Here is a 27137-nt window from a genome sequence, read left to right as displayed (position 1 = left end):
CTCTCCTTGCTACCACATTTGAACTCCTGCTGACATAAAATCAACAGCACATGGGTACCCTCGCCAAAAGCTTATGAATAAAGAGCTTTTAACAATTGTGCCTCAGACTTAGTTTTGTCTTTGACACTAGCCATCTAAATCCTGTCAGCTTATCAGAAGCCGTTTTGATCCCTATATCTACAGCTATCCAGCACTCAGTTTTCCCTTTCTTAAGTTATTTGTCTCCATCCACTCTCAGAAAAACTTGTAATAGTGAGGAAGGAATTTAATGTAGGGCGGCTGTATTTTCTTCCTCCCCATCTTTCTTTTCCATCATCTCCCTGTTGCCTCCCTCTTCTCTAAACTTCTTTTTTGTTTAGAATCCCCATACACCTAAAACAGGACTTGAGCATAAATGCACAATGTCCTATCAACAAACGCTTCTGAGTATGTTATACTCATCTCCCAGGGCAAGAAGAATGAAGCAGCCCAGATGACCATGGTATTTTACTTATATAACATTTTACCATAGTATAGAGTTTTCAATATCTCCGATATCACCAGTAAAAACACCAGGGTTCCAAACACTTATGTAAATAAGGATAAAGGAAAAAAAACATTTAAACATTAAGACACTTTAAAAAACAGTGTCTCTGTCCATTCTACTAATCATTTAGTCTTTTTCCTCAGTGAACGGTATTCACAAATGCTTGACTTAGAGTAAGGTCTTTACAATATTTTCGAATGATTCCATGCAATAATAAATGAGTGATGAAGGAAGGAATACCATGAACCATGATTTTAAATGAGGGGAAGGACTTGTAGATAAGAAAGTATAGGCGTTTGGGAGAAGGAATAAAGGTAGATGTTGAACGTGAGTCAAGGCTAATATGGTGTCACAGGTGTGCGATTGTAATGGGCCGCTTTGATGGGCATTCGAGTTCTTAGAGTTTTCGTTGATTTCTTTTTAATGATAGCCCTTCTGACAGGTAAGTGTGAGGTGATAACTCACTGTGGTTTTGATATGCATTTTGCTGATGATTGGAGATGTTGAGCATGGTTTCATGTACCTGTTGGCCACCTCAGTATCCTATTTGGAGAAATGTCTATTCAGGTCCTCTGCCCATTTTTTCATTAGACTTTCGTATGTTTCGTTGTATGAGTTTCTTATACTATGGCTATTCACCCCAAATAGAATATATCATTCATGACTGCCTTCTCCACTCAGCAGCTTTTCTTTGCATTTTGTTGACGGTTTCCTTCACTGAGCAAAACGTTTCTGTTTGATGTAGTCCCATTTGACTATTTTTGCTCTTGTTGCTCTTGCCCAAAGAGACATAGCTAAAAAGATAGTGCCAAAGCCGATGTCAGAGACTTTAGCGCTTATGTTTTCTCTTAGAAATTTTATGATTTCAGGTCTTACAATAAGCCTTTAATCCACCTTAAGTTTATTTTTGTATCCGGTGTAAGAAAGTGGTCCAGTTTTATTTTCTGCGTGTATCTGCCAGATTTCCGAACACCACTTAATGAAAGAGACTGTGTTTTCCCCCTGTATATTCTTGCCTGCTTTGTCATAGATGAATTGAGCATATAAGGAAGCATGTATTTCTGGGCTCTCTATTCTGTTTCATTAATCGACGCACTGCATTCATGCCAGTACCATACTGTTGGATTACCGTATCTTTGGAGTTTAACGTGAAATCAGGGAGCGGGATACCTCTGCTTCGTTCGTTCTCAAGCTATCTTTTGCTATTTGGGGTCTTGTGTGAGTCATCGTTCCGAAAGGGGGCACTGCCTTTGTAACTGATGCCTCCCTCAGGTGACATGTTGCAAAAGCTCCCAATGTTGTGCATGTCTTCAGGTTTCCTTCTTAGGTTATTTTACTTTCCTGGAACCTAATTTTTCAATAAATAACTTTCTGGAATCTTTCTTATAAGAATCACTTCAAAGCAGTTATAAGATGTGAATTCATTTAGGAAATGTCATTCTGTCTACATTCATAATACAGTCTGTATCTTCAAGTGTATTCAAGTTACCCTGCAGAAACCCTGTCTTTCAATTACATGAATTATACATAGCACTTTGAATTAATAGTAATTTTTAAATGATTAAGTTCTAGTTGTGTGCCTTCTAGTAGAGATCATCTTTTGCTCAATAAGCAGAAAGTGATCATTGAAGATGCTTAGAGAAAGAATGAATCGAGAACCATAAATTTGAGAAGCTAAACTGGAGTGATTTTAAGAGTTTGGAGACTGTTATTTTTTGACATCTCTTTCAGATTTATGACCCTTGAGATATGCGAAATGAGAAAGTGCTTAAAAATGATGGATTAATCATGGTATAATGGCAGTAACTTGGAGACACTGCCTTAATCGAGGGATGGACTTTGTCGTCACTAGTAAAGGGACAAATTAGCATTATTTGTGTATTAAGAAAAGGCATTAGAAGGACACATCTTTATCTACCAAAAATTGAGTGTCTACCCTAAGAAAAAGGTCATCAATGGAAAACCTCAGTCGAGAGACATTGCACAAAACAATGGTCTGTACTCCTCAGAACTGGTAGTGTCACGGCAAGAAAGGCAGGGGGCGAGGTACATGCGACGCAGGATTTGCATGTTGACGGCGGAGTAGAAAAGGCAGCATTTAGAAGAGCGAATCATGTTAGTATCACATCTCCTCATCATACTGAGGACAGGTCAGTGAACAGCCTTGTTACTTGGAAAACTAATAGGGTTCAGGGATAAATTGGAAGTACCATGTCGTTTGCTTTTCAGTGGGCCACAGGAAATTAATAATATATATCATCTTTATGTGTTTCTATCTATATAGAGAGAAAATAATTTGATGAAGCAAACATGAAAAAGCTTTTGATAAAATGTATATATAGTTGACCCTTGACCAACAACAATTTTTTAAATTGCGTGCGTCCAATTATATGAAATCATAATTAGAGTATCAGCATTTATCTGGTTTAGGGCTTCTTCGTCAGGAGTTTATGAACTCCAAGGGACATATGGACAGTCCCCAGAAGTTCAGTGGACCCTGGTGTGCATTAGTGCATTTGTGGTGTGTGTACGAACTGCAGTGGACAGTGACAAGGAGATCCACAGCACTGGCTTATAAAGCGATCCTTGCCGTCCTAAAAAGTTAGGAGTCTCCGATGTATCAGTGAATGTTATTTTTCTTAAGGGCCATTAAATATCTAGTCCCATAAAGTGTTAAAGCTGAAAAGGGAAAGTCAAAAATGGCAGAAAACCAACTTTTCTTGAGAAAAACCTGAGGGACTTAAGCTCGCGAGGTCCAGAAAGTACTTTTCTATCAGTTACACTGGAAAGAAGGGAATGAATCAACCGTCACAAAACTCACAAGATAATCATGGTTAACCCAGATGCCGATTTCTTTATAATGGAGGATATTCCTTTCCCTGTTTCTTCTCACAGTGGGTATGTAGAGTACAAGTGGACACGTTCTCAAAACTTAATGAACGGTGCGCAGTTTGCCCCAGTTGAAATCATAGCCCCATAGTGAGGAATCACACCGCAGTGAACTTATTGTCACCACAGTGAAGTAATTGTCTGTAAATTACATGACGATCGATAGGAGATTTTCAAAATACCCTTTTGACTCCCTTATGTCCAGTATGAAAATACAGTAGAGTACAAAGAAATATGGTGGGGTGTTTTTTCCTTAAATTTATTTTTTATGGTGACATTAGTTAATTAAATTTGATGTTTCAGCTGTACATATAACGGTAAGACATATCTACAGTTACATTGTGTGTTCCCCTCCCATCGTTAGAGTTCTTTCTGTCACCAATATGACCCCTTTTACCCCATCTACCTTGCCCCATACCCCTCTCCACTCTCCCCTGCAAGGACTATATAGCAAATTTTCTTTCAGACCCAGAGACACCTGGGGCTTCTGTCAGAATATGTCTTGAGGAACCTGATGTCTCTTCTCCAAGGGACTGGACTCAGAATCTCCCCACTTCTCAGTAGAGATGGGAGGTTACCAAGAACGCCTGTGTGCCCTGGACAGCCCTCCCTCAGGCAGGTCCTAATAAGCTCCCCTGGGAAACCTGGGCCTCCCTTTGGAGTCCCCGATCCACCCACTGCCTCCATAACAGCTACTGCAGCATCTCCAGAGTCGGGTGGGGACTTGCAATCAGCTGGTTTCTCTGGGTCCTTTCATCCCAGCTCTGCTGCAAAACCAGGGGCCCAGGACACAGCGGAGGAGCGGAACCACGGAGGTTAATGCCAGGGGCTTACTCATTGTCACACTGGTTCTGCTTCGTCGTGGGCTCACTGGACCGTCCTGGAGATTTGGGGACCGGGGCAGTGCTGGGCTTCACGAACTTCCAGTGATGCCGAGTGCTCAGGGCCTGTAACGAGTGGCGGTGTCTCAGCGGTGTGCTCTGTGGCTGGCTGTGTTTCCTGCTCGTGTGGCTGCCGGGCTGAGAGCGGACATAGAAGAAGAGCGCGCAGTGTGTCCCCTTCCCGGAGGAATATCTTGCCACTAGTTGATGCTGTCATTTATGAAGATACAAACTTTGTTAGCACTTTGTCAATAATGTGTTTCTATTGTCTGCTTTTAAAGTATATGCTAATTCTTATTGTCGAGGTCAACCACTGCTTTTTGGAGAATAGCAAATTCTTGTATTTTGGATTTCAGGTATAATGCCCGTTATACTTACTAAGGATTGAATTAAAGCAAGATGAGTCATTTTCTCCTCTTTTTTTATTTTAGGCTACGACCTTTCTTACTCTCTTATTCAGGTTTGTTCAGTTTTATTGCGATATAATTGACATACAGCACTGTAGAAATTCAAGGTGTACGGTGTAATGATTCGACTTGCAAACATTGCGGAATGATCACAGTAAGTCTGATTAATACGCATCCACTGTAGACATAGAAATAATGTGGTTTTTTTTCCTTGCAATTAAAACCGTGAGGATTTACTCTACTAACTACTTTCAGGCATATCACACAGCACTGAGGACCGTCATCGCTGTGTAGTACCTCACGTCTCTTGTGCTTGTTTCCCTCATGATTGGCAGTCTGTACCTTATAGCACCTTCCTCAGCTTCCTCTCCGCCACCTTCCCTCCTCTGGTTACCACAAATCTCGTCTTTATCGATGAGTTTGGTTTTGTTTCTTTTTTTTTTTTTTTTTATCACCTTATGTCTCTGAGATCATAGAGTACTTGTCTTTCTCTGATATTTTACTTAATAAAATGCCCTAATGCCCTCAAGTCTGCTCCCATTGTCATAAATAGCAGCATTTCCTTGTTTTTATGGCTGAGTATTCCATTATGTATGTGTTTGTGTGTGTGTGTTTATGTGTGTGTGTATGTATATAACACAACTTCTTCATCCATTCATCCATTGATGGACACTTAGGGTGTTTCATGACTTGGCTGTCATGAATAATGCTGCAATGAACATGGAGGTGCAGATCCGTTAGACGTAGGATTTTTTCCTTCTGTTATATTTCCAGAAATGAAATTGTTGGATGATATGGTAGTTCTGTATTTCTATGAGGAACTCCCATCCTGTTTCCACAGTGCCTACACCAATTAACATCCTACCAGCAGTGCAGATGGGATCCTTTTTCTCGTATCCTCACCAGCATATGCTTATCTCGTCTTTTTTTGATAATACACTTTCTAACAAATGCAAGGTGACATCTCACTGTGGTTTTGGTTTGCAATTCCAATATTTTTTTTGATTATGTGAATTTTTATTCTGTTGGGTTGTATGGTTTTTTATATATTTTGGAATTTAACCCCTTATAAAATACATGAATCGTAAATATTTTTTCACATTCCATAGGTTGTCTTTTCATTTCGCTGATGATTGCTTTTGCTCGGCAGAAGCTTTTTTGTTTGATATACTTCTCTTGCTTGTTTTTGATTTTGTTGCTTGTGCTTTAGGTGTCATATCCAAAAAATCATTGCCAAGACCCACTTCAAAGATCTTTTTTCTTTCATTTTTTTTTTTTTGAGGATTTTTATGGTTCGGGCTCTTCTATTTAATTTAAGTCTTTACTCCTTTTTCAAGTTAGATTCTGTGACTGAAAAAAGAGTTATAGATTTATTCTTTTACATAAGAATATTCAATTTTCACAGCAGCCTTTATTCAAGAGATTGTCTTTCTCCATTGACTTTCTTGACTCCCTTGTGTAATACCAGTGGAATGTATATGTGTAAGTTTTTTCTGGGATTCTGTTCTGCAATACTTATAGTTTTGATTACTGCGGACTTACAGGAAATGTGATGTCTCCACGCTCTTCTTTCTTAAGATTGCTTTGGCTCTTCAAGGTCTTTTGTGGTTCCTTCAAAGTTTAGGATTTTTTTCTACTTCTGTAAAAAAATGCCATTGGAACCTTGGTGGGGACTATGTTGACTGTATAGATAACTTTGAGTTTTTGTTTATTTTCAAATATTAATTCTTTCAACCCATGAATATGGAACTTAGATACTATATAACTCAGTTATGATTTCTGCTGAAGTAAGTAAAATTCTTTTCTTTTCATGGATCCTTCCATTTTAAACTGTTTCGTTACTGATTGTTTCTCTTCATGTATTATTTTCTAATTCAATGAGTTCTTAAAGGTGTTTTTCAGTAATTTTTCACACACCAATAATTTATTAAACAATAAATAATATAGCTGTCACAAAGCTATTTGATTCTCTCTTCAGCATTGAAATGGAGGAAAATCAGACAGTGGTTACAGAATTCATCCTCCTGGGATTTCGTCTTGGTCCGAGGATCCACATTCTCCTCTTTGGATTTTTCTCCCTATTCTATGCCTTCACCCTTCTGGGAAATGGAGTCATCCTGGGGCTCATCTCACTGGACCCCAGACTGCACACTCCCATGTACTTCTTCCTCTCGCACCTGGCCACCGTGGACATGGCCTATGCCTGCAACACGGTGCCGCAGATGCTGGTGAACCTCCTGAATCCGGCCAAGCCCATCTCCTTTGCCGGCTGCATGACACAGACATATCTCTTTTTGACTTTTGCTCTAACAGAATGTCTTCTCCTGCTGATGATGTCCTATGATCGGTATGTGGCCATCTGCCACCCGCTCCGATATTCTGTCATCATGAGCTGGAGTGTCTGCATCTCCCTGGTGGTGACATCCTGGGCATGTGGCTCCCTCCTGGCTCTTGCTCAAATGGTTCTTGTTCTGAGGCTGCCCTTCTGTGGGCCTCATGAAATCAACCATTTTTTCTGTGAACTCCTGTCTGTCCTTAAATTGGCCTGTGCTGACACATGGCTCAACCAAATCATCATATTTGTAGCTTGTACGTTTATAGTAGAGGGGCCTCTCTGCTTGGTGCTGGTGTCCTACACGTGCATCCTCGTTGCCATCCTGCGGATCCAGTCTGGGGACGGCCGCAGGAAGGCCTTCTCCACCTGCTCGTCCCACCTCTGCGTGGTCGGGCTCTTCTTTGGCAGTGCCATCGTCACGTACATGGCCCCCAAGTCCCGCCATCCTGAGGAGCAGCAGAAGATCCTTTTCCTGTTTTACAGTTTTTTCAACCCTATGCTGAACCCACTGATCTACAGCCTGAGGAACGCAGAGGTCAAAGGCGCCCTGAGGAGAGCACTGTGCAAGGAAAGCCATTGCTGATTGGAGTAGGTTTAAGTTGCCTAAGTAAATAATTACTGTCCAAATCCAGAAAGTTCACCGCTTTCTTCTTATGTGTGCCTTAATGGTACAAGAGTGTGACTTCCCTTTTCTTTTGTAGGGAAATTTTCAGAAAGCTTACATTCATTGATGTTTTATCAAATAGGATTCTATCAGATATAATTTTTTTTTCTTCTTCGATTTTGAGCATATTTATTGTTAAAAATTATTGTAATTCAGATCTGGGTTCCGAAGATGAATGCAGTCTGTCTACCTCTCTTATGACCGACTCCATATGTCATAAGGTTTGGCAGGGTGTAATTTAAAAAAATGGTGGTGTGAAAGGAAACAAACTTAAAAACTGAAGGCACTCTTATCTATTCTCCATAAATGTAACTTCCATGTTAGAGAATAACTCAGAGATCTTTAGTTAATTGTGTTGCACGATGTGCAGAAATTTCCCATGAAGGTTATTGACTCATATGGGGAAGGTAACAGGCAGGCTGCAGTAAGAAACCACGTGAAGGCAAGCCATGTAGGACAGCGAGGAGAGAAGGCGGAAGCCTGCACGTGTCGTGGGACAGTGCACGTTGGCGACTGCAGGTGGAAACCGCTCAGCTAGCAGCCAGCAAACAGGCAACGCAGGGCGGTCCGTCCCCGAGGAGGCCAAGAACGGGTACCGATGGCACAGCTTGGGTCGTTTGCGGATTCTCCTGAAATTTGGAGCGCAGAGCTGTCATCAAGCGGACATGCGCAGGGTCTGTGCACGTGGTTCTCCAGGGTCTTTCCCCAGCAGGCTCTCCTGGTTTTCCAGACCTGTCCTGTTCCCCTCATCAGAATGTCCTGTCCTGAAATAGGACATTTCACCAGGTACTCTAAGTGGCTAGTACAGCCCTGCTGGCTCTTCTGCCTTGGAGGCATATTGAGATTTAGTGATTCAGCCTCTTTGGAAATGAGTGGTCAGGGACGCACCCACACCTGTTAGGTGGCTTCTCAGGGTTTTGCCTACAAACTGCACTTTCTAACCTGGCCTGAGTCTCGGCCACTTTCTGGCAGAGCCCGTCTTGATTTCACAGTAAGAGTGAACAGGGGCTTGTGGAGAAGAATAAGTGTGTGCTCTTCATTTGGGGGTTAATAGTTACTCAGCCCAACTCTTGATAATTGTGAGTGGGGAACAGAGCTTACTGAATACAAAACTAAAACGGGCTTTTATAATAATAGCTAACATCTCGATCACTGACGTGCCCAGTGCTATGGCTGTGCATTGACAGCAGTTTACATGGATCGTCTCATTCAGTCACCGTGAAATCACGAAGCAGGTCCTGTCATCACTCCATCTGATATGTGCAGCCTGGCTGCTGAGCCCTCCGCACTTCCCACAACAGCGTAGTGTATCCACATCCGTGTTATGGCATAAAGAGCGAGGACAAGTTATCCCAAGGAAGGACATGCTAAGCGAAGGAGGGTCCCCTACAGCCTCCCGTATGCCACAGAGTTCCCATCGGTTCTCTGTAAGGCCTGGAAGATCGGAGATCATTTACAGGAGGCTGGTCGTCCTAGACGGTGAATCCTGTGGCCATTAAGGGGAGTGATTTCCATGATTATCATGAACCACGAAGAGGTCATGCCTGTCTGACCCATTAATCCTAGGCTATTCAAGAAGCCGATAAATATTGGCAATAATTGATCCCAGTTATTGAGTTTTCTCTATGTAGTGGGAATATGCCCAATGTGTAACCTGTATTATCTCAAATAATTTTCACAACAATTTCATGAAATAGGTACTATCACTTTTCTTCTTTTAACATGTAGGAATTTGGGGCTTTGAGGAATTAGGCAGTATTCTCAGTCATACATGTAGTCAACGTGTGTCTCCCCCCAGTCCCATGCTCTTCAATTTCTACTTTATAGTGACTAAATTTTCTCTCCTTCTTTCCTCCCTCCCTCCTTTCTTCCTTCCTTCCTTCCTTCCTTCCTTCCTTCCTTCCTTCCTTCCTTCCTTCTCTTCTCTTCCTTCTCTTTATCTCTCTCTCTCTCTCTCTCTCTCTCTCTCTCTCTCGAATTTGTCTCAAGGAAGAATGTGCACAGCTCATTAATGTTTATTTTTCTCAGATTTAATCCAATTCATATCTAGTCAGTCAACAGATATTTATTGAATACCTACCATATTCCAGGCACAATTCATGGTCAAGTATATCATTTCTGTGTGACTTCCTAGATCAAAAATATTTTTCCAATCTAAGGGTATTTTTAAAAACAAGTTTTTATTGAATTACTTCTGAAGTACAACAAGATAGTAATTATTGGCTATTATAGAATCAAGAGAGAATATTTTAACATCCCAAAGAAGTGGGTTAGCAGCAGTATTGCCATTATGAATTATTAGATAGTACTTTCCAAGATTATTTATACACTAGTTAACCTGAATTTTGACTTCTGTGTAATCAAAATCCTCATGAAGATCACTCAAATACTGGAACTGTTGACAAGTCTGTAGAAATGTGATATACATATTGGCAAGGTAAGAAAGAGAGATTTTGAGAAAGCAGAACTGTAGAAGAGTAATAAAGAAAATTCGAAATTGAGAGAGAATATCATAAAGGGAGAAAAAAGAGATTAGGATAGAGAAAATAATATAGTGAGGGAGAAACACAGCTGTTAATAGAAACGATTCAGAGCAAGGAAAGTAACCAGGAATAAATAGGGATATTAATACAATGATGAGTCGGTTCTCCAAGAAGGCATAACAATTCTTAATGTCTATATGCCTAACAACAGAGAAAAAAAATACATATGAGGCAAAAACTGATAGAACTAAAAGGAAAAATAGATAAATTCACTATTGTAGATGGAGACTTTAACATCCCTCTATCAGAAATGGACAGATTCAGCAGGAAGAAAATCAGTAAGGACATGGCAGAACTTCATAACACCATCCATCAACTGGATATGATGGACATGTGTAGACTACTTCATCCAACAATGGCAAAATACTTCTCAGGCTCACATGGAACATTCGTTCATCAAAACACTCCATGTTCTGGGTCATAAAATACACATGAACAATTTAAAATAATAGAAATCATAAAATCTAATCTGTTCTTAAACCATAATGGAATTAAAGTAGAACTAATATCAGAGAGAGAGCTGGAAAACCCACAAATGTTTGCAGATCGAACAACATCCTTCTAAATATGTGGTTCAAATGAGAAATCTCAAGAGAGATCTAAAACTATTTTACACTAAAGAGAGGGGGTTTCTGCTGGGCATGTTGTTACAAATACTTCTCACCCCTAGTAGGCTGGCCACAGCTGCCGTGCGCTGAGGACCAACAGCAGCTTCCCGTTCAGGGATGCCGCGTGGCTCACGCCCGCAATGCCAGGGAACAGTTTGTCAGCTCACTGGAATTGAAGCTTCACTTTCTGAAACATAGTCTCTGTCTACTACTGACAGGTGTGTTCATGTGCAAATAAATTATTTCAGTCTTGGATATTTACCCTGAAACCATGGAGATACCAGATCATGTATTAGTCATCAAACAATTTGCCAATTTTTAAATTGCTCACTTGTACACACACGCAATATATACCATTTATAGCATAAAACGTTACATTGGGACCTGGAATAATATAATTAATTTTTTTGTTTTTAGTCTCTCATTTCTGATAGTCCTCTGACAAATGTAATCAATTTGAGTTTATGTAAGATGCTTTTACTATCATGTAGTATGAAACAAAATATGGAGAAAAAGAAAACAAGTGTCTTTTAAGATCAATGTGTAAATGTTTTGGAGGTTTTACAGTTATTCTCTTATCAAACTTTGGTCTGTTCTTTTTTGCCTTGGAAAGAGTGTCCTTAATTGGGCATGATTATGGTAGGCAAGATTTAAGCAAGCCAGAAATTCCATATCTAGTCCAAAGATTGTCCAAAAAGTCAGTATTTAGGCATTCACTCATTCATGTATATTCATTCATTTGTTCACTCAATAAACATTTGCTAAGTATCAGGATTACAAAAGTGGGTGCGTAAGGAGTGCATTACAACCCAGCCCTATAGAAGAGGCCAGGCTCTCCTCCCGTGTGGCCTTGGTTCTTCAGGAGCTTTAGGGCGCCCCTTAGACAGCCCTCTCTCGTCTGCCTCTTCAGCTTGCGAAAGAGTCACACTTTGTAAGTCAGGTTTCTTTTTCCCCTCCTATGCGATCATTTTGGATGTTACAAATGCAAATAATGGAGAACTGAATGACGAGATCGAGCTTTTCATAAGATGTGGATCCAAGCACGTTTTTTTCACAACTAAAGATTTTCATGTTTTGTAGGTTTTCCAATTAAATTTAAAAGGTTGCCCTGGCATGGTAAATTTGTATATAATCTGAAAAAAATAACTCTGGTCATGTATTAGGAGTTCATAGTATAGTAGTTAGATTCATTTGATTCTTGGTGACATAGTGATTTATTGATAATGCTTATTTTTTTAAAGAAAGTCATTTGTTGCTTCTGGAGAGGGATCCAGTGGGTATGCCCTTTAGGATTTCAGCTCCTGCTCAGAAAAGCTTACTTTGGGTTGTATTTCGATGGGGTTATCTCTGCCTAGGGCCTAGCCCTCACTTTGTAGATCCAGCGTTGGAAATTATGTTCCACATACACACTTCTCAGCTGTATCACACTACCCAAGCTCAAAAAAGAACCACGAATAAACCTGAACAGAATATTTACAATGCAAGAGTGGCAAGAACTTTGCTGATTAGCACATTAGCTCTTTGTCAAAATATCTGTACAAGAAGGCAAAACTACTATTTGGTAAATCAGTAACCGTGAACCAATTGTTAGATTAATTGCCAAATGGCCAGTTGTTGGTTTGTATTCATCACCCATTGTAAAATAGTCATTAGAGCTCAGATGTAGCACATTCATTGATTCCTTCTTAGCAATTGCATTGTCATAAAAGTTGCTTTTATTTTTTTGCTCCTCTTCTTATCATGTAAAGTGCTCTAGAGTGCAAAGGTTGATTTCAGTGTTAAAAGCAGCACAGTTGATATTTCTACTGAGAAATCGGAATTACATCTCTTTTCTAAGACTACTCTAATTGTTTTACTTGGAGTTCTTCCATTACTGATTATTTCTACACTCCAGAAATAAATTCTCTTGAGAATTTTAACATGTGCAACACCAAGATGATCCCTTTTTCATCGTTATTCTGTTTCTTCTCTTGCTTTGACATTCTTTCTTCCCATCACAGATGTCAATGGCGCTAGGTGGTCTTCCATTACAGAAGGGAACTGTGCCACTCTCAGGATGAGGCTCACATGGATCAGGGCTGGGAGGGAGCCACGTGCCCAGGAAGGCACCACCAGAGCGATGCGGACGCTCGAGCTCAGGATGAGAGAATGCCGGAGGGGTATCTGATATCAAGGCTGTCTTTAATCAGGAAGAACATTGGGGCCGATAAGTCAGCAACGCCTTCACCTTCATGGCTTCCGCACGTCCCCTTTCGCAGCACAGGAGGCCACTCAGCCTTGGACAGAGCAGGGTTAATAGGAGTCAGAGCTGCAGCCCCGACTCACTGACCCTTTTCTGTATCAGTTGCCTCAGGTCCCAGGGGGAACCTCCCTCCCTTTGAACCTGTTCCTAGCCCATCCAGTGGGGCAAAGCAATTCAGATTTTGTTTTTGACATCCGACATTTTATACTCTTCAACCTAGGATTCATAGTACATTTCTCTATGTATCATCGTATCTCCACAAGAAAAGGACAAGAGTCGGTTTATCAATCCACCTTCAACACCTTCAACACCTTGCCATTCCTAATACATAGCACTCACAAAACACTTGATAAGTAAATAAAGGACGCTTTACCTGTTAGCCTCATTTCCAAATGTTTAGACTTGAGCTATCTTCTGATTTCTAACCTTCTTTAAATTCCTCAAACTGTGTGTTATAGTATAGTAGACCTTATATAAAATACTTTAATATAATTTTTTACATCAAATCTGTGGATTGGGCACTAATACTATTTTTATATAACAATGAGGAAAATGAAATTTAGAGAAGTGAATTTACCCAAGGTCACAAAATTATTCACTGATAGAACCATAATTCAAGACCTAGCTTTAATTAACCTCTCCACTGTAGAAGATCTACTGATATTCATAACCCAAATAGCTGGTGTTAGGACTCTTCATAGTATACCCTCATTAAACTTTGAGCATACAAATGAGCAGTCATTGTGTTCAAATTCTACCCATAGTTTAGGGGCCTGGGGATGTGCTAATCTTCATTCTTTTAAGTTAGATATTTTATTGTCCATTAGATTTATCAGTTCTTGCTTTTAGTATATTCTTATGTGGTGGATATTAATAATCAGGAATATGTTATTGCGCTATGATCACAGAGAAGAAAGGAAACAAATTGGGGAGGAACTCGCACTTAATATAAAAAATGCTGGGAAGATTTATTTGTTTCTGCCATAGGGAGCAGTGGTCATTGGCGTCTCAAAGGAGTGTGCCGAATTGCTGAGCCTGTGGCTCTGGAAGGCCGGGATGGTGCTGGTATCAGCTGGTATTAGGGTGTTTCCCTTGAAAACGCTGGCAGGAGGGTGGAGACAATTATGGACAGTAAACACTGGAAATGATAGGAATAGGAATCTGTGTGTGGTAGCTGATTCACTTGCCGCCTGAAATTGGCACCTGAAGCATCTTTGGCATGTGGACCAGAAATTGCCAACCACCGACCTGTGAGACTGTTGTTTGCTATTTGCTGTGAGTGCTAATTATGGGGTGTTGAGACAGAAATAAAAGGAGACTATTTTCCCATCCAGTGGGGACATATCACACTCCTTGCTTTCTTGACCGACATTGACAAGCACTGGTTCATCTTGGTCTGTCTTTTCTTAACCTGTGTTGCTCTTTGTTTGCTTTGTTTGTTTTTAAGTTTTGAAATCGCTCTAGGCCAAAAAAGAGGTGGATCCTTGAGCACAGTGTGATTTAGTCAGCAAAGTGCTGGCTCAGAGTCCAGATGTCTGCATTCCCATCCCAGTCTCCTCACTAATTTACTGGATGACCTTAGAAAAGTTTTTGGCTTTCAGTTTCCTCATCTATGAAATGAAAAGTTGACAGTCTTTAAGGTTCTTTCTTATTTTCTAATTTTCTGTCTCTCTGTTTGTTTCCTCACATTTCATCGTAACTAGGATTTTCATTTTCTTGAAGGAATGTAAAGTTTTATACAGAGAAAAATGAAATAGACTCTTAAAGATAATCGAATATCTTGGGCCTTAAACAGAGTAGTAACTCAAGAGTAACTGACAAATTAATAAATGTGTTGAATATTTTGGTACTCTAGGAAATAGGGATTGCAGAAAGCTGGCTAAAATATGAGGCAAAATGCCCACTCTAAGAAATTTTATTAGCTTTCTTGGACCTCACTAAGAGTAATTTTCACTAGGAAAGAAAAGTTCTAACACCTGAAATAAAACTTAAGTGTCTAGTTCTGTGCCTCTATTGACCACATCGTAAATAATAATTTTAATATCTAATATTTATTGAATGCCTTTTAAGTGCTGAGATGCCTGCATTATTACCTTGTCTAAATTTTATGGAAAGTCTATGAATATAGTGTTTTTGTTACACTCATTTAAAAAAAAAAGGGAAACAGAGACAGAGATGGTAAGAACTTCCTTATAGTTATGAGCAAGTGGGTATGACACAATCTGGGCTCTAATCCAGGTCAGCCTGACTCCGAAAGCCGCACCCATGGCCACTAAGCACGCTTGTAGTATTTTTCTGTCTATGGCTAAGTAAGGCTCAAGAAAAGCAACCCAAATATTCTGAAAATCCATTTTAAGAAAAAGGTCAAAATGTAGCCGACAGAGTTTTATAGCTAGCTATCTTTATCTATCTTACCTAATGAACAAAATAATAACATATAAACCAGTTGTTTTAATTGGCAAAAATTACCTAGATTTAAGTAGAGACAAATGAGCTATGAATAATAAAACAAGTGAAAACCCACTAAAGAACATGATGAGAGATGTACAGCCTTCTAGTAATTAGGAAAATAAATTTTAAAGTATTAGATACCATTTTTTGCCAGATGGACAAAAATTAAAAAGTGGATACCTTCTAGTGTTGCCGAGCATGTGGACAAATGGATATTTTCCCATAGTCTTGGTGAAAATATAAATTGATTTGGTCATAATTTGGAAATATTAAAATTAGAATTTGCTACCCTTCGATGCAACAATTCTAATTCTAGGAACATAGCCTACAGACATGTTCACATATGTAGGGGCAAAATATATACATATAAACATTTTAAATTGAAGTATTATTTGTAATAGCAGTATGCCATAAATTACCTAATATCTTTCAATAGTGGGATTGTTAAAACATAAATCTATAATATGGAATGTTATGCAACTATTAAAATAATCAAGTTTTATCTCTATAATGTCCAGAGAAGATTCTCATAAAATAAGTGAGGAAAAATTATATTGACGTAGTACCTTCTCATTCATGTAGAGAAAAACTTAACCTATGCCCAGGAAAATATATAAAATGATAAGCATTAAAGGATTAAAGAAGATTCTCAAAATGGAAAGTATACTATGGGAAATAAGACTGCATTATTAGAAATTTTTTAAGTAAACAAGCGTTAGTATTGAAATTTTAAAACAAGAAAATAAACAGTTCATTCAGGCTACTTTATTCTCAGCTCTTTTTGATCCTCTGGCTCTTGAATTTATATCAGCACACACGTGCTTACACACTGTGGTTAAACCCAGGGCAAAAAAAAAAAAAGCAATGATTGATATCATTCAAGATTTTGTTAGACTTTTTAAAATTGTACCAAAATATAAATTTCTTTTATTATTCAAAGCTGGCATTCCTGACCAGCAGGCAGCTAGCCATTAATTGGTGATTCAGGGACTCAGTGTCCTTATACTTTGTGGGTCTATCATCATCTCCATGTGGTTCTCAGGGTTGTCATATGTAGAAAAAAGAGAAAAAGCATGGAGGATTTAGTGGGCTTAGCCAAAAATTGGACTCAGCACTTCTGCTCACACCCCATTGGCTAAAACTTACTCGTGTGGTCATTTACAAAATGCAAGGAATTCTGGGAAATATGGTCTCTACGTGTACCCAGGAATAGGAAGAAAGGGTCTGGATAAACATCTAGCAGCATCTGACACAAGTAATCAGAAGCTCTGAGTTTCAGGACAACAGTGCAACTCTAGAGAAGTGATGGCACTAAGAGTGGAATAGAGAGATAAGCCTCCTCCCCAGAGCTCCATCAGCACCACTCCCATGGATACAAACAGACTTGTGTTTAACTGTATGTGGAATGCAATCCAAATGATGTTTCAAGACAAATCTCTTAGGCCCCACTATAGCAGACATTCTGAATTGCTATTGCTCCCCAGGTCACTTCCTGAGGGACTCAGCCTTAAACCATCAAATCTCTAGATTTGGGGGAATTCCGGAGACCTGGGCTCAGGTATGCCATGATCAGTTGTATCCTCGTTTTGCTCCCTGATGTATAAAATGGTGGTAGGATACCGCCCACCCTATCTGTTCCAAGGGGATGTTGTAAGCTTCAGAAAATTCAGCATACATGTCAATACTTTTTAAGCTGAAATGAAGTACTAAACATGATTCTTAGTCTTACAGCATAGTGATTGATTAGTTTTTTCTCTCATCTTCTTTCTTTTTTTTCTCCCCTACTTTCTCTATATATTATTTACCTGAGCAATTGTAACAAAAAATAGAGGACTTGAAAGGTGTTCTCTTTAACTAAAACCCACTACAGTTCAGTTCTAGGGAAGATATCAGGTGAGAGCCAAAGGAGAGTGTCTGAACAAAAGATATCACTGAGCATAAGGATTAGATTTAGGGTAACAAAATTAGACAGGTGTGCGATCCTTTCTTCCTAAAAGCAGGTTGTTACAGGAGACTGGCAGCTGGTACTTTAGGAAGGTGGGGAGAATGAAAAGGCTGCATTTCCAGCCACCTAAAAGGGCATCCCCGTGGCATTCGCACTGACCTGGAAGAGCAGAGAGGAAGTGGTGGCTGAAGTCAGAATTAAGTGATTGACTCTTGCCTCGTGCCGGAGACGTCCAGTACTCCATGCCTCGGTTGTTCGATCTTGCTGCGTCAGATCCAGCAGCGCCTGTCGTTGGTGTGGGTGCGTGCAGTGGGCGTCTTTCCGTGGGCTGTAGCAATGGTGTTCTGTTAAAGCAATGTGACCTTTTATAAAACTAACACCTATTCAGCACGATTTTAGAAGTGCCCTAGGCTTACAATGATGTCTCCCTTCTGCCTGCAGATAATCAGAATTTCTTTAGCGAGACAATCTTTCGTGTCACAATCAAAGACAAGCTTAACATACAGATGTACGTAGTTATGCTAGGCTGTGAACAGCAGGTTCTGGGGGACCTGTTTTGATAAGAGTTAGAATCCTAAACTCCTAAAGAGGGTGGGGGAGTGAGGGAGGCTGAGGCTCCCCCTGCCGTTTCACCTGTTTTCATCTTTACCTCTTCTGAAACCTGTGGCTACCCCAGAGTTTTCACTACCATTTATGTCTCTGAAACCTGTCAGGAGACTTAAGGAAAATGATGAAAACAAAACAAATCCATACAAAGTTGCCCCAAGAGGGAGCTGATCAGGTGAAGAGCAGTACCGCCGTGCAACGGAATGCCACGTAATTGTCAACAAAGAAACGAAAAACAGTAGAGGTGTCCTCCATGTCGTATAGAAAAAGCTCCAAGATACACTGAGAAAAGCAAGTACAATACACAGAGGGATGGATAATCCTCATGTATATGCGCTTACATGTACAAAACATAATTCTGGAAGAATACGTGAGAAACCAAGGAGAAAGGCTGGAAACTGGGGTGATGGTGACAAGCAAGAGGATAACCAGAACTGAAGCTTATAAAAATGTGGGCAGCTTCTTTAAGAAGGAGAATGTGCGTTTATGACTACAAGATTAGTTCAGGGGCTCAGCAGGGCCCTTGGTAAGGACGTGGAGCTTAAGTTGCCCGGATCATGGTAAATCCACCGCTGCGATGAGCAGGGGAGGGAGAACTTTTGAAAACTGCCAAAAATTGGAGCCATTTTACCTATTCGAAATCAATATATTTGCCAAGGTAGTTCTGGAGAGAGAATTGATGAGGTGACCAAGCTTCTTGATAAATTTGAGTTCAAGTAATCAAATTTATAACAAGAAAATTGTGAAAACCGTAACAGCAGCTACACTGATACATATTTTACCTATCAGCTTGGCAAAGATTAAAAAATTTAAAAACACACAGTTAATGAGAGCACGGGGTGTAATACATTGCTGTAATTTGGTATAAATGATCTCCATGGAGAGCAATTTGCCAGTATCTCCCACAATTACAGATGCACATACCATTCTTCCTAGTGATTCCACCTCCAGAAATATATCCTTCAGGTAGGCTGGCCCACGTGCAACGTAGCAGATATAAAGGTCAGTCATTGTAGTATCGTTTGTCCTGACAAACTATTAGAAACCTGAGTAAGAGACTTGTTAACTTTAAGTGAAAATTGGCAGCCTATTCAAGCCCCACACCTTCACAGGGAAAGAAATTCTATATTTAACATGGACGAAACTAAGGTTAAGAAAGTTTGAGAAAATTGAGCTTTTTTCCCCCCTCCACTAGAGGGGTAGAGCATTTCAAAGTCTCATTAGTTAGTTGCTCAATGATTCAATGAATTTATGATTCTAAATGAAACATTTTTCCAGGGGTTATTTTCTTAGTGGACCCAATAAAATTTCCAGGAAATGATTCTATAAGTTCCTGGCAGCTATGAATTCCTCTCTGAGCTCCCCATTACAGTGCTTCAGCTCCTTAAAAATTCAGGGACTTCTTCGCCCAGCTCCTCTGGAGAAGACAAAAAGGAGCCATGGCTCCCAGTGTCTCTTCCTTTATTTTCCTGTATTTTCATTTGGGACTTAGAGGTACTTTGACTTCAAAGAAGACAGACTCTCTTCATACATGGTTAAAATCCAACCCTGAGAACACACAGCCTAAAAGAAAGTCGGGTGGAGAGAATATTGGATCCAGAATATGTGTGATTATTCTGAAAAGAAGAAAGCTCTCACTGATGGAGAGCCGTTCGCCGTCAGAGATTAATATATGAGAAACCTTTTGCTACTCACAAAGTGTAAATACCAAGACTGATTCAGAGCCAAGGATACGTTTCAAGTTTGATTTTTTAAAAAGAGACAATATTTTCAGAACAAAAAGGCTTGTAATCAAACCCATGTATTTCCACAAGATGGTGCTATAACATCTTCCAAGCAGGAAACACATTTCTTCAGGAACTGGAAATCCAAAATATACATTTGATTGGAGACCTAATCTGTGCACGCTTTGATGAATTTGTCAAAGAAGCATATAGTGCAAAAACGTTCTGGTGCAGGTTGATTTGGGCCCAAAAGGTGAAGGTTGCCCTAGGTAGTGGTGCCTTCTGCCACCTCCACACATACCCAAGTTGATGTCTCAAGGCTTCATGCTCACCTTTCAGCCTACTCCTCTTCCAAAATGCTGCTCTTAACCACTGTCTGATGTATGTGTGTCAGGAATGGAACCTGGGTGTTAAGAAGTGGCACAGAGTATCAATTATCATGGAGGCGTATCTCCCACACCCACCCACACTTTCTACTGAGGGGCAGCTCGAGACTCAACTCCTCGGTAAAGCCTTTCTTAACTACTCCGGCCCACGTTGATCATACTTTTCTCAAATTTCCCTGGCATTGTTATTTTTGCCTCTCTTTGGGCTTATCAGAGGTTACTTTACAATATTATTTTATCGTTTCCATCTAAATTTTTCAAGTTCTTTTGGGACAGAGTCCATGTCATAGTTGCTCTTGTATATCCCACAATGAGCATTCGCCTTGAATTTATGCAAAGTAATAGTGTCACAAATGCAGACAATCTAAAGTAAGTGCTCAGTAACCTTAATTGGTAGCCTGAGTGACTGAGAGGATGCTAATAACCCCAAGCGGTCGCTACCTAGGAGCCAGGAATATGTCTTTTAAGTCACGACGTCTCTGGAGCTGTTCGATCATCTCTGAAAGGATAGAGTTGAACTGTCCTCCTAACTGTTTTCCTTTTTACTGTTTGCTTCTATGACTTTAATGTCTTCATTGTTCCCGACTTGAGGGCGCCATGGGTGCAAGAATATTTGTATCATAAGGGAAGTAGAAGGGCACTTTTATCGAAGCGAACGGCATCTCCCTCTCTGTTCATCCGTATTCTTGTCTCCATCTTTGTGTTTTCCATCCTTCGGCAGTCAGAACTATCACACAGCAATACATGGCTGGCCACCCCCTCTCTGTGCTGTCACCACAAGCTATGCACGCCCACGGGGAGGTGAGGGCCAGTAAGTGGAAGCCTCGGGGCACCGTGACAGCGGGGTGCTCTGAGCCCAGGATTTGGAGTAGGACAGGAGACCTGTGCAGCAACGGAAGTCTTGACTGCAATCAGAAGGAGAATGGATGATATGGATGAAAGTGGGAGGGGGATACTTGTACCTAAGGACAGTCACTGGGGACTCTGATAGCTGGAACAGGACACTTCCAGAAGCGGACATCAAGGACTTGAGGTTAGGGATAAGGCCGCCAATGACTTTCTTTTGGCAAAAGCAAAAGACGGTGTTTGACCAATAAACGTAGAACTAAGATCATTTCTGTGTTCAATATAATCGGCAAGTTTTTCAAAATCAATTTTCACCTTTTATTATGTCCATCAGAAGGATAGACAATACACAAAGACCCAACTTATTCTTTCAATATTATGAGATTTTAATCCAAAAATCTCCTAAATAGGAAGAATAAAAAATAAAATATACATGTAGAAAAATAATAGAAGTACTCGGCTTTAGCACCCATCAGAGGAATTCTTGGTATCATAACTCCTTCTTTCCACCAGCATAAGATCTGGTATAAACATGTATGTACATATCATTATGTATTTGCATGTGTTTCTCATCTCATAGCAAAAAGAACATAATATGGCTCATAAACACACACACACGCACACACACACGAGTTAAAATTAAAGTTGGGTGAAAGAAGAAAATAGGACAAAAGGAAACTAAAAATAAAAGGAATAAGAGTTCACAAAAGAAAATGATCTGGTCTTTAACATTCCTTCTGATTGGAAAAAGTGAAAAACATAAGAGCGATGGCATTTATGTAAGTTGAAAATGCACGCACACAAACAATACTTGTTTTTATAATGAAAAAGAAAAGGAGTCAATAAGCAAAACGAAGAAGGAACCTTGACAAAACCAAAGGAATCAAAGACGACAGGTAGTCTGTACCACGAAGATTATAATTCAACCTTCCGTGCCTGCCTTCCCCAGATCAAAATTAAATAGGCAAATAAATAAAACCTAGGAAGTGCCATTATGGAGATTGGTTCTAAATAGTGTAGAAGTTTGCAAGAGAGAACAAGGAAGAACTCTACTAAGGAAGTGACCTGAATGTGGAACCTTGAAGGATGTGTGAAAATTTGTAGAAAGTAGGGAAAGGAAAAGTGTAAGTGGATTGCAAAGCAAAAACAGGTTTCTAAGTCAGATCGAAAGATAAGAATGGAAAGAATAGAGATAAGTTGTCACACTTTTAAGTGACTTGTTTTTTGAGATGCAAATCTGGCCCTGTCACTTGCCTGCTTTATATCTTTCAGTGGCTTTCCTTGCCCTCAAGAGAAAGACCGATAAGCTTAATGCGGTTGCCCAGGCCCACAGGGCCCCTGGTCTACTCACATCATCAGTTCCTCTTTCTGCCCGGGTGCCTCTGCCCTGTCCTCTCGGTCTGAAACACACCGGCTTTCCTTCAGTTCCAGGAATGAACCAATGGCCTTCCTGCCTCAGTGTTTCAAGTGTTCCCCACCCCCCTTTCCCATCCTCTTTGCCCAGTTCATTTCTGTTCATCCTTCTGAGTTCAGCTGAAATAGTACGTCCAAACTATTGATTTCTCTAACTGTCCACGTGAGGTCATTCTCTTAGGTGATACATATATACTTTTTACTACCAATTAAAATGATAAGAACATAATTATTAAGAAATCATTAGTTTAATGTCTATGTGCTGGCATAATATACATACCTTTATTGAGGTCAGGACCATGTGTACCACTGTATCCCCAGCCCCTCATTCAATGCCTTGCATATAATGAAAACACAATAAATATATGTCAAATGATTCAGTGAATTAAATAATCGAGTTAAGAGTGCCTTAGGGTTGGGAAGAGGGGATTCCGGTTTCAGACAGGTTACCTGAAACCATAAAATCTAGATAAAAGTTGAGGTCCAGCTAAGGACTGGCCGCCTTTTCTCTACCATGGACCCACACGGTGGGATGCTTAGTAGACCATTAGGGGAATGGTATGAAGATATTAGAACTCGTCATTATATTTATTTTTATCACATTATTTTAATCTTATTATTTAAATGTTTCTGCATAGTATAAAGAAGCACATGTATCTAGTTTATAATTAAACAAAACACACATATCTTGAGGATGCCTGCTGACAATTCTTTTATTGATAGGAGGTAGGGTAAAAGACACTTAAAAACTAATGCTGTAGATCAGAGGGTCCCCACTATCATTAGGCATCTAAGTCAGCACGGAGCTGTTTTCCAACAGTTTTGCCTGACCTCACACCTACAGCATGAAAATGCCCTTGGTTTGGGGCAAATTCATAAGACTCATTGAGTGGTTATGGTGGAAGACTCTAGTAAAGAACCTCTGCTTTTATATGTGGCTTCTTGTCGTAATGATGTGGATGCTTAAAACCAAACAACAGCACATGACCAGACCCTTTCCTTGAGATTTTACTGATTCCCCAGGTATAGGGCTGCACTGGAACCAGAACTCCCCGAAACGGACTTGACCAGCTTCAGTCTGAGAACAGGGAGCACCTCCAACCCCAGCCCCATCCTTGTCGTCCAGAAAGGCTGGGTGGGAGAACATCTGAAAACGGCCCAGACCAAATACTCAGAGCAAAACCAACAAGACCGTGTGGATGAAGAAGGGCCCTGCGGGGCTCGCTCTCTGCGAGGCAGGATGCCGCCCTGTGGTCTTGCCGGCTGCTGGCACTCTGCCGTAGAAAGACGCGCTCATTCCCAGACTGTATTTACCAGACAATTTGGAGATGCTTGACTGAATAAGATGCTGAGGCATATATACTTTGCTATGATATTTGCACCCAAGTAAAAAATATACCTGTAGGAGGAATTCCCAGAACTATGAACCTCCCGAGACCTGGGAAGAGTGTGGTCAGGCAGCCAGATCATGAAGGGGCCAATGTAGACCACGCATGCTACTGAGTTTGGACGTTATACTTTCAAAGATAAGGCTCCTCTAAATGATTTTTTTTTGTTTCATTGCAGTATAATTGACAAAAATCGCATATATTTAAGGTGGACAACTTGAGGTTTTGACAAACATGCACTGTGACGTGATCACCACAATCAAGCTAATTAACATACGCATCACCTTACATAGTTACCAAGTTTTTCCTCGCCATGTCTTCACTGCACCTCGTGTTAAGCCCATACTGTTTGCTCCTCCCTCAACAGAATGCGCTCAGGCCTCGTTTTTGCATATCTCATTTCTCCTGTCGGTAGGCCGTTCCCTATCCTCCTCCCCACCCGGCGACAGAGTCCATTTCTTCAGACGGGTCAGCTCAGCCTCACCTTACCCTTCAGTCCTTCTCTTATTCTCCAAGCAGTGTCTTCTCCGTTACGTCACCACTGCGTGTAGATGGCCACATAACTCATCACGTTCTGCCATCATCGTCTGCTGCTCGTGTCTCTTCTTGATTAGACCGAGCGCTCCACGGAGCAGAGACTTGGTTTTTGTATATGTGGTGTTAAAAAATGCATATCAATTAAAGGAATGAAAGACAAAAATGAATGAAGCAATTGGTATTTATACCTTGAACAACACTGAATTTATTTAGGCTAGTGCCAATGTGCAAAGATTGAGAAAAGAAGTAAGGGAAACCAAGGATAAGAAAAGAAAAATATGTTCATCAGAATGGGATTGGGTAGTTGAGAACCACAGTGGCCAAGTCAGGGGTGGCCTTAAAGGAGAAAGATGGAGAGACCATGGTCAGCCAAGTTAAGAAAAGAACCAAGTTCAGAATCAGTTGAAAAGGTTCAAAGGTAGGTCATGGAATCAAGCAAAAAGTAGAGTGAGAAAGGCCTGGGCAGTTTTAAAAGGACTGGCACTGGATCTGCTAAGAGTCGGAGCCAACCAAGTGGGAGACCTCTCTCTCAACCATCAACATGAGTGGTGTCACCACGGGGATATCGGATCAGGGCGGTGACAGCCCAGGGATAACTCTGGTGAGCCCCTGCTTTAAATAAGGCCACTAATCCCTTTATCAAAATGTGGGGATAGGATTACAGGTCTGATTAAGAAGCCTAGGCACCTAGAGCAAGCATCAAGAAATGGAAAAGGAGGCGGGGGAGGGGAGGGGAGGGGAGGGGAGGGGAGGAGAGGAGAGGAGAGGAGAGGAGAGGAGAGGAGAGGAGAAGAGAGGAAAGAGAGGAGAGAAAGAGAGCAAGCACCAGCCATAGTTTGCAGAGAAGGGAAGAGGGGCCTGTAGAGCTAGATTGCTTCCCCATGCACACACCCTGTAGACAGGATGCTCATGGGAAACACCAACTCCCTAAGTGATGTTTTAACTTTCCTACATCTCACTACTACTGGAAAAGTCAGGTCAAGCCTTGTATGCTTAACTCCCTGGACAAGAGCCCGGAGGTCACTGAATTAAGGGCAGTGACTTGAACAACAAAAATGCTGATAGGTCAGAGCTGGCAGAACAGGACGAGATCAAGCCTCTGAGACCTGGGAGGAAACACAGGGGTAGAGCTCTGCAATCAGGGAGAACCAAGCGAGGCCCGAGCGGAGCAGGGACGGCCAGGCTGGCACAGGAGGCAGTCCCCGCGCCCCTGACCACACTGCCCACTCCCGATGGGCAGGATGAAACACGGCAGAGACTAGCTACTTCTGCCACGGGCCAGGAGCTCACTAACTTTGCTCACTTGCACCCTGGACTGAGTTCGCTCTCCCAGCCTACAGACAATTCTAGCTTAAACTTTTTTTTTTGTTTGTTACTTTATTTAAAATTTTTAAAATTTAAGTATAGTTTGCATGCAATGTTATATTAGTTTCCTGTGCACGATATGGCGAGTCGATGTTTTTACAGCTTCCAATGCGACCACCCCACTGATGCTAGTACTCGTCTGTCACCACGCAAACTTGTCGCAATATTGTTGACTGCACTCCCCTCCCCCTTTTCCCTCGTCCCACCATCCCCCGCCCTCTGGCGACCACCATTTTGGCCTCTGTTTTTGTTTTGTTTGTTCTGTTTTTTTAGATTCCACAGATTAATGAAACCATGAAGGATTTCTTTTTCTCGCTTTCACTTAGCATGATACTCTCTAGGTCCTTCCATGTTGTCGCAAATGGCAAAGTTTCATTCTTTTTTATTGCTGGGTAATATTCTACTGTGCATATGTACCTCATCTTTATCCATCCATTGATGGACACCTCAGTTGTTTCCACATCTTGGCTGTTGTACATAACGCTGCAATGGACTTTTTTTTTTTTTTTTTTTACCCTGTCTACCTCCCCCCTCTCCCCTCCCCGTTCCCCTCTGGTAACCACTAGTCTATAGTCCATGTCCACGAGTCTTTGTTTGTTTTTCCTGTTCATTTGTTGCTTTTAGGTTTATACCCAGACATAAGTGATATCACGTGATTTTCAAGTTTTTCTGTCTGGCTTATTTCACTTAGCATGATTATCTCGAGGTCCATCCATGTTGTCGCAAATGGCAGAATTTCATCTCTTCTCATGGCTGAGTATTATTTCATTGTATATATGTACCACAGTTTCCTTAGCCAGTCATCTATCGTAGGACACTTCTGTTGCTTCCGTGTCCTGGCCACCGTGAGTAATGCTGCTATGAACATCGGTGTGCAGATATCTTTTTGGTTATGGGTTTTCAAGTCTTTGGGGTAAATACCCAGTAGAGAGATTGCTGGATCACATGGTAGATCAATTCTAAGTTTTCTGAGGAGCCTCCACAGTTTTCCACAGTAGCTGTACCGATTTGCAGTCCCACCAGCAGTGGCTGAGGGTTCCTTTTTCTCCGCATCCGCTCCAACGCTTACTGTTATTTGTCCTGTTGATAACAGCTATTCCGGCAGGTGAGAGGTGGTATCTCATTGCGGTTTTGATTTGCGTTTCCCTAACAGCTAGCGATGTTGAGCATCTCTTCAAATATTCGTTGGCCATTTGTATGTCCTCTAGGGAGAAGTATCTGTTCAGGTCCTCTGCCCACCTTTCGATTGGATCACTTTTTGTCGTTGTGCAATGGACTTTTTAACTTACTGCACTCCCTACTCTTACCCCCTTCCCGAGCTTCCGGCACTGCGGGGCCTGCCCTTGCCTACCTGAACTCCGAGTTCCAGTTTTCCCCGGCT

At 40.9% G+C, this 27137-nt stretch overlaps 2 protein-coding genes across 2 annotated transcripts in view; one reads left to right on the top strand and one right to left on the bottom strand.

Moving 5' to 3' along the window:
• Positions 1-4179: 4179 nt before the first annotated feature.
• The window catches only part of LOC107516921, a 25052-nt gene continuing 2094 nt past the window's right edge, over positions 4180-27137 (bottom strand). The window contains exons 3-4 of the mRNA XM_036230223.1: positions 17651-17835; positions 4180-4506 (exon numbers count right to left, since the gene is read on the bottom strand). Coding sequence (XP_036086116.1) covers positions 4246-4506; positions 17651-17835 — 446 coding nt within the window. The 3' untranslated portion in view covers positions 4180-4245. The remainder of the gene's footprint in view (positions 4507-17650; positions 17836-27137) is intronic.
• Positions 6661-7631, top strand: LOC107516998 (olfactory receptor 2A1/2A42-like). The gene has a single exon (XM_016157230.2). The coding sequence runs from the start codon at positions 6689-6691 to the stop codon at positions 7619-7621; it is 933 nt and encodes a 310-aa protein (XP_016012716.2). The 5' UTR covers positions 6661-6688; the 3' UTR covers positions 7622-7631.

This window comes from Rousettus aegyptiacus, unplaced genomic scaffold (genome assembly GCF_014176215.1).
Source record: "Rousettus aegyptiacus isolate mRouAeg1 unplaced genomic scaffold, mRouAeg1.p scaffold_m13_p_13, whole genome shotgun sequence".
NCBI classification, from domain to species: Eukaryota; Metazoa; Chordata; class Mammalia; order Chiroptera; family Pteropodidae; genus Rousettus; species Rousettus aegyptiacus.
Note: the sequence above shows the minus strand (reverse complement) of the source record. Positions and strands in the feature narration are given on the sequence as shown.